The sequence below is a fragment of the Ceratina calcarata genome, unplaced genomic scaffold, assembly GCF_001652005.2.
Source record: "Ceratina calcarata isolate Rehan_Ccalc_2016 unplaced genomic scaffold, ASM165200v1 scaffold180.2, whole genome shotgun sequence".
NCBI lineage: Eukaryota > Metazoa > Arthropoda > Insecta > Hymenoptera > Apidae > Ceratina > Ceratina calcarata.
In genome coordinates, this window is record NW_017139431.1 from 2,221,747 (window position 1) to 2,233,984 (window position 12,238).

At 37.5% G+C, this 12,238-nt stretch overlaps 1 protein-coding gene across 1 annotated transcript in view; it reads left to right on the forward strand.

Moving 5' to 3' along the window:
* Window positions 1–12,238, forward strand: part of Cad88C (cadherin 88C) — a 40,210-nt gene that overhangs the window by 5,460 nt on the left and 22,512 nt on the right. Inside the window, exons 2-22 of the mRNA XM_026810964.1 lie at window positions 1,195–1,479; window positions 2,393–2,544; window positions 3,606–3,986; window positions 4,375–4,504; window positions 4,753–5,117; window positions 5,399–5,537; window positions 5,613–5,868; window positions 5,991–6,265; window positions 6,458–6,783; window positions 6,968–7,279; window positions 7,498–7,771; window positions 8,004–8,304; window positions 8,474–8,669; window positions 8,747–8,904; window positions 8,982–9,163; window positions 9,246–9,469; window positions 9,552–9,740; window positions 9,827–10,120; window positions 10,186–10,425; window positions 10,553–10,738; window positions 10,834–10,970. Of these exons, the coding sequence (XP_026666765.1) occupies window positions 1,278–1,479; window positions 2,393–2,544; window positions 3,606–3,986; window positions 4,375–4,504; window positions 4,753–5,117; window positions 5,399–5,537; window positions 5,613–5,868; window positions 5,991–6,265; window positions 6,458–6,783; window positions 6,968–7,279; window positions 7,498–7,771; window positions 8,004–8,304; window positions 8,474–8,669; window positions 8,747–8,904; window positions 8,982–9,163; window positions 9,246–9,469; window positions 9,552–9,740; window positions 9,827–10,120; window positions 10,186–10,425; window positions 10,553–10,738; window positions 10,834–10,970 (4,919 nt within the window). The 5' untranslated portion in view covers window positions 1,195–1,277. The remainder of the gene's footprint in view (window positions 1–1,194; window positions 1,480–2,392; window positions 2,545–3,605; window positions 3,987–4,374; window positions 4,505–4,752; window positions 5,118–5,398; window positions 5,538–5,612; window positions 5,869–5,990; window positions 6,266–6,457; window positions 6,784–6,967; window positions 7,280–7,497; window positions 7,772–8,003; window positions 8,305–8,473; window positions 8,670–8,746; window positions 8,905–8,981; window positions 9,164–9,245; window positions 9,470–9,551; window positions 9,741–9,826; window positions 10,121–10,185; window positions 10,426–10,552; window positions 10,739–10,833; window positions 10,971–12,238) is intronic.

Genomic DNA, 12,238 nt, shown 5'->3' on the forward strand with positions numbered 1-12,238 from the left:
GTATCAGAGCTTTCTTATAGAGGATAATGAGATCTACAATTTCCATGTAAAAATTTTTCACTAGCGCCAATAGTTAACGAGTAATTTGCAAAAAACTGTTTTTTCGTTTTTCGTCCATAACTTTTTTAATATTAATGTTAGCGACAAACTGTTATACAGAAATTGTAGATCTCGTCGTCCTCTACAAGAAAGGTCCTATGCAATTTTTTCGTATCTCCAAGAGTTTAGGAGTTATTGAGGAAAAACGAAATTTTTTGCCAAAAGTTGGCTGTTTCGACGGTGGGACGGTCGGATTTTGTCAACATCAATAAAATGCCAAATACTCATACGTAACTCGTTAAATATCGAAGTTAGGAGAAAAACAACTTTCACTTGAAGTATTTTTCTATATTTTGAGAAAAAAAGAAATTTCAAGTTTTCCGAGATTTTTCCAATTTTATTTTTATTCTTCCTTCGCACGTGTCAAAAACAACGTTTAACAAAGGAAAATGCGATCGGCGAATTTTCCTTCTAGCAGAGAAATCGGTTCGCGTGCCACGAGAAAATTTACCATCTTTTTCTACAGTTAACCGGTTTACTCGCGCTTTCCATCTGGCCGAGTTACCTTTTCGGCGAGGCTCAGGACGGATGATCTCGATTCTATCAATCTCCGTCTAAGTTTTCTCCGCGCGACCAATTACGGCATCCGTCTCAAACGTTACACCATTAGTCTAATTAAGTAACGAATCTACGACCCAACATCTCGTTTTAATTCGTTGGAAACGATTTCAAAGAGGAAAATCACACATTGACAAATTAACACTTAAAAGTGTTACACGACCAGGAATAAGTACATATCCCACGAGGACAATACAGTACATTTAAACTGTGTTATGTTGTTTCATTTAAACTGTGTTATGTTGTAATAAAACAGCAATATAAGAAATATTGCTGTTTTATTAATGTTGACATAGTTCAAAGCAGAGAAGAAATATGTAATTAGACATGCGTAAATCTATGTACAATTTCAATTATTAATAAACATGTAATAATTTCTCTAAAATAACATGAATTTATTTTTCGTTTAAGACTTCAACGCGAATCTGAAGGGCTGCTAATATGTAATTAGACATGCGTAAATCTATGTACAATTTCAATGATTAATAAACATGTAATAATTTCTCTAAAATAACACGAATTTATTTTTCGTTTAAGACCTCAACGCGAATCTGAAGGGCTGCTCACGGAGAATCGACAGTAATCATGTCAAATAAGCGGTATCTATCGTCAATTCTAAGATGACCTCACCGAAGCCGATCATTGCATTTCCGTGGTTACTGCGGTCGTATAAGAGACGCCGCTTCAAGCCCGAATGGATCGTGTTTGTGTTCACATGCTTTTTGGCAAGCTGTTCGGCCAGGAACAATCCGCCGCGTTTCCTGATCGACGGCCAGACGGAAATCATTCTGAGGCTGAAAGAAGGTCCTGACACGCCAGTTGGTAAGGACATATGCAACCTTGTTCTGCATCGATACGCGCAGCTATGTGTTTTTGAAATATTCACACTTCATGCACGGTGCACTGGACTTATTTACATTTTAATGAAACGGGCGATACTTCTTCTATTGCAAAATTGGTATCCAGTTTTCTGTAACGTTTGCACGCACATGTATTATTTTTATAAAACAAGCAAAGAATTTTTAGTTTTATTTTAGATAATGTGTTACGATGTGCGTACGTAACAGACAGGAAATTAGCTCCGTGAGATCATTTCGAATTAGAGCATTCATAAGTGTTACATTCTTTTGTCTACTGAATATCTAACCCAGATCAGTGGGACTTAATAAGCTTTCTGCTTCGGTATTACGCAACGCGTATAATAGCATGAAACATTAGTCGTCGCGATGCACAACACTCAGGTGGCTGCTGACTCTAACATTTCTGAGAGTGTATTACTTTCCTCAAGCCAATAAGATAAGGTAGAAAATAGCAATTTCACAGTTGCACACTTTAGTCTCGTGGATTTCTCATTTAAAATTTTTTCGTCAGAAATTAATATCGGAGGAAGATAGATAAGAGAAATTTTACATTTACAATCGTACATTAAATTTCAAGCTAGGCTTCTCGGTTTGTTAATTCAATTTATTGCGAAATTATACAAAAATAATATTTACATTTGATTAATTATTAGCTTAAGCGGCATTTTAATTGTGAATTAATTAAAATGAGTCGCTTTCTCTTTCTGATTAATGAAAAAATGATTATTGTATATATTCTTGCTATGACTTACTAATTCTCTAGCAATAATTGCACATCTACGTGTACGTATGTACGGCAGGTGTAGGACATTTAGAATTTCTTTGTTTTCTGGCGTTATCGTGTCGCGATTAATGTCAGTTGGTTTCTGTTGCAGGCAGTTTAATTTACAGGCTTCGCGGCTTCGATCCTGACGGTGACAGCCTGACGTTTGGCATTAGAGATCAACCTGGCAGCGACGTGATTCGAGTCGAGAATTTTACGCCGACCGAGGCCAATATTTATCTGAACAAAGTGCTGGACAGAGAGGTTGGTAATCCGTCCCTTGAGACGGTCCATTTCGTCGCAACGATATCGTTCGACTTCCCGTGAAAAACTGCATCCAGTATCTCCAAGTGTTTTATCATCCTTCAATTTTTTACTGTTGTTACACAGTTGGTAGGAGCAAAGAGATGAAGCAAATGGTATTAACGTTATATCAGTTTCATATTTGTGTTTATAATTCAAGATGTAGGCACATGAGTCTTAATAAATTATTTGCATGCAGCACTCTTCGCCATAAAATTAGAACAGTAACCATAAACATTCTACTTAATGAGTAATATCGTTTAAACGCGAATCCAGCGTTCCAGTTCTTGAATCGTAGCCATCGGCCTGGACCATTTTCACGAGAGTCGATGAAAGAAGAACAATTCATTTTTTGGTCTCGTATCTCGCACGAGTGATTCGAAAATGTTTCACGCATAGTAGATTCTATCGTAAGAAGAACGTTAGATGCGATTAAGGAGAAATTCAGGGACGTGCGGATCCAGTCGAAGTAGAAGTGCGCGGACCGTTGATCGAACCTGGATCCGTTCGTGGAAGTTGTTATTTTGTCATCATTGTCTCTGTAAAACGTGACCGTTCGCGTACAAGTTAATTCCCTGTTAAAGGGTAGGTAGTACCATGTACTCCGTGATTATTGGCTTGCCGTTCCGCGTACGCCGACGCATACAGTTTTATAATATTCGAGCTAGATAATGCTGTCGCTCACCGATGGTCGAAGCCTTGCGTGCGATCCAGCTTTCATGATCATTTTCAATTTGCTTTTATCGACACTCGAACCGTGTCTATATTTTCTTATTTGCCTATACGATGCCCTCGATTTTATGTTAAAGTTACAGACTGACATATTTGTGATTTTATACGTACTATTAAAGAAGTAGAAATTTAAGAGGAGAAACTTTACCATTGGTAATGAAATATAAATAAAAAGACTGAGTGAAATTTGTCCTAATTCAATTGCAGAATGCAAAAATATAAAACCTAGTTATTTACTATCTTCCAATATGAAATTTTAATCCATGAGAGTTTCGTTATTTTTTTTACAGACCAGAGATGAATACGCGTTGGTATTAACGCTATCCGATGGGAGATTAGGGGAAGGTAATTTTATCACGCAGAGTTTATTGCTGCTAGTGGAGGATGTTAATGACAACGTGCCAATTTTTCGACCGCACCCGACTTCCCTGACGGTACGGGAGGATTCCGGGCCGGGAGTTTTAACGACTGTGGAAGCCACCGATGCGGATTTAGGAGCTCATGGACAGGTCGTTTACTACCTGCAAGAGCTCGACGGTGATAATGACGTGTTTAGTATTTCCACTGTCAATGGGAAAGGTGTCATCCGCCTGGTTGGCCGCCTTGATTACGAAAGGAAGTATCTGTACCAGTTAAGAGTCCTCGCGATCGACCGAGCAATAAACGAAAAGGTTTGTGTTTTATCAATTATTAAATAAGTGAAGATCAAAGCAAAAAATAAATTATACTTCGTAGGAACTAATTGATCCTTTTTTGTAATTTATAATACTTCTAAAAATATATTTAAACTTTCTGCAATTTTATTATTGCCATAACAAAAGGTAATTGACATTAACAAACATGAGGGTATAGTTAACATTAGATTCGTGATAAAGCCCTCATGGTGATATATAAATTATCTTTAAACGACAAAATGTAAAATGTTCTCCTCTATTTCAAGGTCCATCATATTCACCGTTAAAATCTTTTTTTGAAAAAAGAGATTTTGGTTCTCGCTGTATACTCGTGGAATGAGCGTAGGAGTACTTCTCAGTTTACCTTTGTTGGTAATTATTTCAGGTAAACACGGGAACAACCGCGATACTCGTTAAGGTTCAGGACGTCGAGGATCAGCCTCCGGAATTCATAACCATGACGCCGGTTGCCAGGATCAGTGAAAACGCCAGGATAGGCACGTCCGTTCTTCAAGGTCAGCTAATTTCCCGTCACCGTTAAAACGGAACATAAATTAAATAAATTGGCCAATAAAAATTACAGTAATTAATAGCGAAGGATTCACTGAATTTCATCATTAATCAGAAATATTGTTTCATATAATTATACATGAACAATAATTAATGACGAGGTTTAAATTATATTGCAAACTTCATTAAAATTATTTCATATAGAGAATAAAATGGCAAGTATTTTCTAACAATTCGATTAAACGTGTTGCAGTTCGCGCGGTGGATGGTGACAAAGGAATAAACAATAAAGTAACGTACAGCATCACTGAGGGTCCAAGACTGTTCGACATAGACGCGACTTCCGGTTTAGTGTTCACCCGGGCGCAACTGGACCGGGAAGCCGAGGAGAACGCCGACGGCACGTTCATCTTGGAGATCACCGTGAAGGAAGTGTCGAATATAGTACCGGCGCCGTCGGTTTCCACCGAGGTCACGATAATTCTGATGGACGTGAACGACGAGACGCCGAAATTTCGTAGCAGCAGATATCGCGCCGAGATAAACGAGAACGCGCCGTACAATACCCCGGTTAATTTCCTAGGAGATGCGATACCGGAAGTCTACGATCACGACTTGGTGAGAAGCGGACGTTACGCAATCTCGCGAGACGAGGGTTTTAATATGTATGCATGCAGGGTTCCCAAGCATTCGAACAAACTATTCAATGAAAGGTTTTCATGTGGTACTTCGCGTGCACTGCGTGCGTGTTAAGTAACGCTCTTCTGTACTTACAATTTCATTGCGTGAACCAGAAATTTTACATTCTGTTCCATTCACAGGATCATAGGACTCTGCTATTTTATCGTTCTTTTAACATCATTTTTACAATTCATTAAAATTAGTACATTTGTCTTCAGGGTACAAATGGGACGTTTAGAATGTTCATCGAAGGCGACGATGGAATATTCGATTTGACACCGTCGAGAGGAATCAACGAAGCACCATTTCTGATTCGCGTAAAAAATGCAAGTAAACTGGATTTTGAAACCAGATCAGGTAGAAATGCAGTTACCCTTACGATTCAGTTTTAAGAGGAGAATAAGTAGAAACACGGGTTTTTTGTAATTGCAGAAGTGAATTTCACGTTGATTGCGAAGGAAGTAGTAACTGTTGCGCCGAAGTTAAGCAGAGTCCCAGTGACCGTTTTCATAAAAGACCAGAACGATAATTATCCGGAGTTCACAGAGGACACGTACGAAGTATCGATTCCAGAGAACTGTGCCATTGGTACCACAGTCGCATGGGTTCAGGCACTGGACGAGGATAGTGGTCATTTTGGTACACGCGGCATCAGATATACAAATTTAGGCGGCAGTATCGCACACGCGTAAGTTCAAAAATATACAAATATTTTTGATATCGTTATTTCTCAATTTTCCCTATAAACAATAAGTAAAATAATATTTAAATGATAATATAAACCAAGTATTTTGATTATGTTTATTTCAGATTATCAATGGATCCTTTGACGGGAGTGATCACGGTTAAAGAACCGGGCCCGAGTTTCGACCGAGAATTAGTGTCTCGACATTATTTAACCGTCGAAGCGAGAGACGATCTTGGAAAAGGCAATCGCAACACTGCCCAGTTAATCGTAAACGTGAACGATGTTAACGACAATGCTCCCGTATTTTTACAAAACAAATACGAGGCAGTGCTTTTGGAGAACGAGGATCACTTCGAATCACCATTAATAGTCGAAACATTTGACATTGATCTAAACGGTTAGTTGTTTTATTTTACATTTTCCTTTATGCAAGTTAATATTTAACGACAAAAAAAAAGAAATAGTTAGCTGAACTATAATTTAGGTTTTCAGTTATATTCCATAAATAATCAACTTTACAATGTTAATAAATACTCCAATATTATTTTCAATATTATAAATTAATGAAAGTGAATTAAATTCGTCTCAGGTACTAAGAACAGTGAAGTGATATACGCATTAGTAGCTGGAGAGTTTTCGCGGAATTTTAGTATCGATTCGAAGCGAGGGATAATTAGACCTATATCAGCGTTGGATTACGAAGCGTTGCCTATCAGTCAAGGGCACAAGGAAACGTCCGTACGTCCATTGAGATTGACAGTACGGGCTAGGGATATGGGCACGCCGAGTTTAAGCACGGACGTGCCATTAATTATTTACCTGAAGGACATCAATGATAATCCGCCCGCATTCGAGAGAACCCTGTACAAAAGGAGCATTCCCGAAGACCTTCCTGGTGGTACCAGTGTGGTACAGGTACTGTCAGATTAACATTTATTATAATTATGTGATTGCTAATTAATATACATTTTTTAAATTCTATTTCTTGTTTGAATTATCTCGAACAATATTAATCTTTTTTATCTTACATCGTAAATGAACCCAAATGTAAAACAAGATCTTAAATTTGCAATGTTATTGATTATATAAATTAACGTAGGTGAAAGCTTGGGATAAGGACCTGTCGTCACCTAACAATAAATTGGTCTACCGCATTCAAAGCGGCGCGGGTGATAAATTCGTGATTAGCCCGGAAACGGGCGTGATTAGAGTCGCGCCTGGTTCTAATTTAGATCCGGACTTGACCTCACCGAAAACTACAAGGTACAGCTTAAATGTTATCGCGATCGACAGTGGAACAGAGGTCCAAAGAACAGCTGAAGTTCTTGTCAACATCACTATCGTCGACGTTAATAACAAGCCACCTGTTTTCATCGATCCCGGAACAGTAACCATCCGAGAAAACACCCAGGTGCGCATCCAGTTAATATAAATTCAATATCAACTTTCTGATATCGAAATCGGCAGCGTTTCAATTTACATACGTACATATAATAAAATACTTTATTGAAATTTATGCGTTTATATTTATTCTCTAAATTGAATGTCTCGCATGGAATTTATTACTCGAATGCGAAACAGGCTTTGCGCAAGAAACTTGTATGAATATTTATAATCGTGTTTTATTAGGTTGGAGCGTACGTGCACCGTGTCGTGGCTAATGATCCAGACATAGCGCCGATACTGCGTTATCGCATCGATCCGAATTCCTCGGAGGCAAGGAACGAGGAGGGAACTTTAATTAAGATCCAGGAATATGATTATCTGTCCGCTTTAGAATTGAACGCGCTCGATGGCCTGTTACGAGTTGTTAAATTGTTGGACAGGGAACGAGTCGAAATGATAAGATTAGGTCTCGTTGTCGAGGATCTAGCCGCCGTTAGAGGAATACAAACTGCTTCCGGTTTGTATATTTTAATTTTAATACGAATGTACAATAATAAAAGAGAAAATATCTATAAGAAGTGTTCTGTATTCTAAGCTAAATTTTACTTGTTTCATAAACTATTTTGGTTTTTACGAAAGGTGATTTTATGAAAGATTCCTCATTTGCATTCAAACACTTTCCTTCCTTCTGTAACTATAGTTTCCTAAGCACGAACGAGTTACATAAAATTTTTAATTGGAACTTTCAGCTACATTGAACATAATAATCGAGGATGAGAACGATAACAATCCAAGATTTCGGAGACCGTTCTACAGGCGATCCGTGACGGAGAACAGTAAAAATGGTGTTAACATCGCGAATATCGTGGCTGACGATGCCGATAAGAATCGCAGCATTACGTATTCGTTAGAAAGCCCTAAGGAGCTGACGGATTTGGTTCATCTTGATTCGGAGACCGGCGAGATGGTCGTGGCGAATAAAATCGATAGGGAACAATATTCCTGGCTGAATCTGACCGTCCGTGCCACTGACTCGGGAATTCCGCCCAGGTAGAATCGATAGCGAATTTTCCATTAAATCTCATTCACTTTGTTCATTCTCTTCATAGATTGTATTCAATTATTTAAATCATTAATTTAATAGAAATACGATTTTCACGATTTTATTTTATATCACATTACATAATAATAATAATAATTTTGTATTAATTTCTTACAGATCGAGTTTATCAGAAGTATATGTTCAAGTTCTCGATGAAAACGATAACAATCCATACTTTGTAACTGACATCAGCAATTTAACAGTGCTAGAGAATGCCAAAATCGGTACAGAAATTGCTACTATTCAAGCCAAAGATCCGGATAGCGGAGACTATGGGAAAATTACGTATTTATTAGACAGAATGTCGTCTCAGGTATTAACATAATTAGCATTGAAATATGTATATAAATGAATGGTTTAAGTTGATTCAACTATGATTTTATAAAACAGGGAAGGTTTGCTATTCACCCAGAGACCGGTGCGTTGACAGTGGCGGATTCAATTGATTGGGAAGTTAAACAGAGTTACGTTCTAGTTATAGAAGCTTGGGATAATTATCAGTTTGGATACACAGCTGGCGAGTCGAGAAACGCGTTTAAACAAATTCAGTAAGCATTCTTGTCAAATGACACAAAGTAGTTTAATGATTCCAAATTTGAAATTTGGAATTGGATTTTTTTTTAAGGCTTACGGTAAACGATGTCAATGACAATCCACCAAAGATGGAAATACCTTCTTCGTGTGTTACTATATCAGAATTTCACGACGTCAGGGATTTAATTTTTACCATCAAAATGAAAGACGCAGATGACCCAACGACACCAAATGGTCGCGTAAAAGTTAGGATAGTCTCTGGAAATGAATTAGGTACGTACTTTATGTTATGCGATAATAATTAATTTGTTACTCTTAACAATTGTACAACGTTATTTCTGTTGCCATTTGTTAGGATTATTCATTTTGGAACAGACTGATCATTGGACCGCAAACATAAAAGCAGCGCATTCGCTTCGTGGAAAATTTGGCAATTACTCCTTACACCTGGAAGCACGAGACCTAGCCAATCCTCCTAATAAAGACACTTCCGTTTTAAATGTTTGTGTAACTGATTATAATGACAACCCTCCGATCTTCATTAATCCGCAGCATAACACAACTATTCGAGTACCAGAGGTACCAAAAGCTATTTAGAAATATTGACGACGGTATATTTGAAAAATATAATATTTGTGAATGTTGTGATTCGTTATTTTAGAATGTAACGATTGGCACACCAATTATACAAATTGAGGCCAAAGATGCAGATACTGGCCCAAACGGTGACGTTCATTATCGTTTGAAGCAAGACTTGGCTGGTCACTGGAGAACCTTTCAAATCGACGATACGACCGGAGTTATTTCATTAAAACTTCCTTTAGACAGAGAAACTCAAAAGTTGTATGAGGTAATATTATAAGTTAATAAAATTACCAATGCATGCATATAATAATTAAAAATAGTGTAATATAAGTGATAATTTTTCAAATACAGATTAGAGTGGAGGCGTACGATCTGGGAACTCCAACTCCACTCAGTTCGGACTTGGATTTAATAATTTATGTACGAAATATAAACGATTACGAGCCACAATTTTTAGTAGATATTTTTAACATAAATTTCACCGAAGAGCAAGTTCCTGGGTTTGAAACTATAAAATTGCCGGAGACTATAGATAGAGACGAAGTTGACGATCTAGATGATCCGCCCACTCAAGTGTGTTATTTTATAATCAGTGGTAACGATGACGGATTCTTCGCTCTCGATGTGTTCAAACATGAATTGACCGTAAGTATAAAAATGAAATATAGGATGTATCCAATCATTTTATGTTTTCTGATTAATTGTTTCAGACTGCCAAGACGTTAGACAGAGAACAGGAAGAGCAACATTTGTTGATTGTAAAAGCTACGGAGGACTGCAATACCGTCCCAGCGAATGAATCATTCTTTGATGAGACAAACGATACCACGTTGAAAATTATTATAGATGTAATTGATATAAACGATAATCCACCAAAGTTTGTCAGTAAAATTTTCACTGGCGGAGTTACCACAGAGGCTGATTTTGGTACACAATTTATGAAAGTCAAGGTACGACACGTTTCTGAATTCAATTATAAAATATAATTTAATTCACACTTTTTGATGATATAAAATATTTTGATACGATAAATTAATGAGTCATATCTAAAGGCTATAAATTAAATGATTTCTTCAGGCCATTGACCTGGACGCAGGTGAAAACGCCATAGTCAGTTATTATCAAGTCGGTAAAATGCATATGACATTGACAGAGGGTTTAGACGGTATCGAGTCACAACCGTTTTTAGTTAATAAACAGACTGGGGTTGTCAGCTTAAATTTCGACCCTCAAAGAGGGATGAAAGGATACTTCGATTTTATGGTGAGTCTTCATTTCTTCTAGACCACAATCAATGATGCAATACTTATGATAAAAACTATTGACTTTAATGAAATTTGATTTATTTATCGAAACAGGTATTGGCCAACGACACTCAAGGTTTACAAGACACTGCAAGAGTATTTATATATTTATTAAGAGAAGATCAGAGAGTTCGCTTCGTCTTGCGACAGCATCCACCGGAAGTTCGAAATAGGATAGAAACTTTTAGAGAGTGAGTATAAAAGAATATTTAAGATTGTAAACTTCCCACATGCTTATCTTTTAATTAACTCCTGTCCAATGTCTCATACCATAGTGGTTATAAAAATTGAGTCAGTTTCAAGTTTCAGGTATACAGACGGGGTGTCATAAAGGTGTACGTTTTACGAGACGGAAAATGAGCAAAGTCAAAAGTCGTACGCACGGTCAAGCCGGCTGTAGGTTGAGAGGTAAGGTAGCCGAGGAAACGCCCACCTACTGCCTTATCCTATTCTTGAACGTCAGCCTCGCGTGCTGCCTTATGCTAATCTTCGCCGGCTATACAAGCGACTGGTCAGTGTTCGAGTCATTCCCTCGTGCCGCTCCTTTTCAACCCTTCGCTAGCCTACCTTCGGAATAACCTACTATCGTTTCCACCAAAATCAGTGGCGTAGCGAATCAGTAATTGACTAAAGCAATATACTCAACGAATGTACGTAAATAAAAATCAGCGAATGCATTGAATGAATAATTCAATATTTATTTCTCCTGTTCAATATTTTTTTAAAACTTATTAGTTATTAATAAAACAATTTGATCGATGGTCTCTGGACGCAACAGTTAACTTTCTTTTAATTAGCTGGAGGTAAATGAAATTGTAACGACTTACGTGCGTGGAGTGCAAATATTCATTAGGCTGTTAATTTTTAAACGGTGTCTTGTGCGGTATTAAGTGCTTGGCGATTTTTAAGTGTACATATTGTATCGTAAGTGACAAATAATCGTTATTTCCTGGAGTTAGCTAGCAGTGGCTAGTGCCAATCTCGTTTCACGGTATTACCACGACACTCGTACGATGGTATATTCGTTTTACGCGCAATTTGCATGCTCTAACCCACACATTCTCGCCCTCTCTCCCTTTCTTGCACAAGCTGGACGTGCCATAACAGTTCTCCTAGAATGTCCTCATTCCATTGGTTCTTCGTTAACCGTATACTCTTCGCCTATTACCAATGACTTTAATGTCTGAAATTAGAAACACAGTGCACTTTCGTATTAAGGATGTATTGGCTATACAGTCAATCCCAAAAGTTTATGTACCTTAGAAAAACGCATTTCCTATAATTAAAAAGACATCAGACGTCGGAAGAATAATGCTAATAATAAATAGCTACGTGCTAAAAAGTATAGAAGGAAATATCCAATTAAGTATTGACGCTGACGAAAAATTTTTTTTTCAAAATTGCGAAAAATGTCTCAAATAAACATACTGATTTCAAGTAGCTACCCTCAGGATTAGTG